This window comes from Nematolebias whitei, chromosome 8 (genome assembly GCF_014905685.2).
Source record: "Nematolebias whitei isolate Nwh7 chromosome 8, NemWhi1, whole genome shotgun sequence".
Classification (NCBI taxonomy): Eukaryota; Metazoa; Chordata; class Actinopteri; order Cyprinodontiformes; family Rivulidae; genus Nematolebias; species Nematolebias whitei.
Window position 1 is genome coordinate 46,876,953 of NC_056505.1, and position 950 is coordinate 46,877,902.

The window sequence follows — 950 nt, forward strand, 5'->3', positions numbered from 1 at the left end:
GAAAGTGTCATGTGAAAGCAGAAAGTGTCATGTGAAAGCAGAAAGTGCAGAAAGTGTTGAGTGTTGTCGCGGACTCCAACACAAACTGTTGACTGGACTTCCGGTCCTCCACCAGCTAATGCTGCTGCCTTCAGGCTACACCGGCTCAGTCAGCGACAACTACCAATCATACGACTTCAACCACAAAACAAATCTTCAAACGTAATATTTACCTTGAGATCATTCTCTGGGAGGTATTTGCACTGTTTAGCGATCTCCGCGTATTTATCCAGGTCTAACGGCGCCATTGTACCGTGAATAGCGACTTCCTGCTCCGCTTCAGATGAGTCTCATGTCCGCCCTTTGGCCTCCACCGCCCCCTAGCGGCGGATGGTGCGAACTGCAGGAGTTTAAACTTCATAAATGAGCTGCAGGAAAAAATGTTTCAATTTAAAGTTTAAATTAAAGTTCCAGGAAATAAAATGTCACGCAGTGAGTAGCACCTGAAGAATGTGTTGTCAATGACTCCTTTTCAACAACAGATTTTAAATACTGAATGAATCACCACCGTGTTTGTGTTTTCTGAGGTGGAGATCATCTTGAATCGACTCCAACATGACTTTAGCTGCCTTAAGTTGTAGATGTGCATCTGATGATTACGCTCTGAAAGATTTCTTTAAGTCCGTGTGAAAATATCATTTACTAACAGCAAGGTCAAACAAACAAACAAACAAACAGATACAGGCCAAAACTTTACTGCCCGCCGTCACGTTTTCATGGTGGGTGATAAAAGATAAGGCATACAGTTTAAAATGGATGATTCCAGGTAATCCTGAGCCATGTATGTAAGTATTTTTAACATTTTTCATAATAAAAAAATTAAATCGGTTTTTAAAAGAACTGCATTTCACTGTATTTACACCTACAGACCACTGAGAGGCAATACATTCATAACTCTTTCTGCCATGAGA

General features: G+C 41.2%; 1 protein-coding gene across 1 annotated transcript in view; it reads right to left on the reverse strand.

The window, feature by feature from the left end:
• Window positions 1–320, reverse strand: part of LOC119413582 (serine/threonine-protein phosphatase 6 catalytic subunit) — a gene marked incomplete at its 3' end in the record, with an annotated part of 3,024 nt that extends 2,704 nt beyond the window's left edge. Inside the window, 1 exon segment of the mRNA XM_037680638.1 lies at window positions 213–320. Within this exon segment, the coding sequence (XP_037536566.1) occupies window positions 213–287 (75 nt within the window).
• Window positions 321–950: the final 630 nt, after the last annotated feature.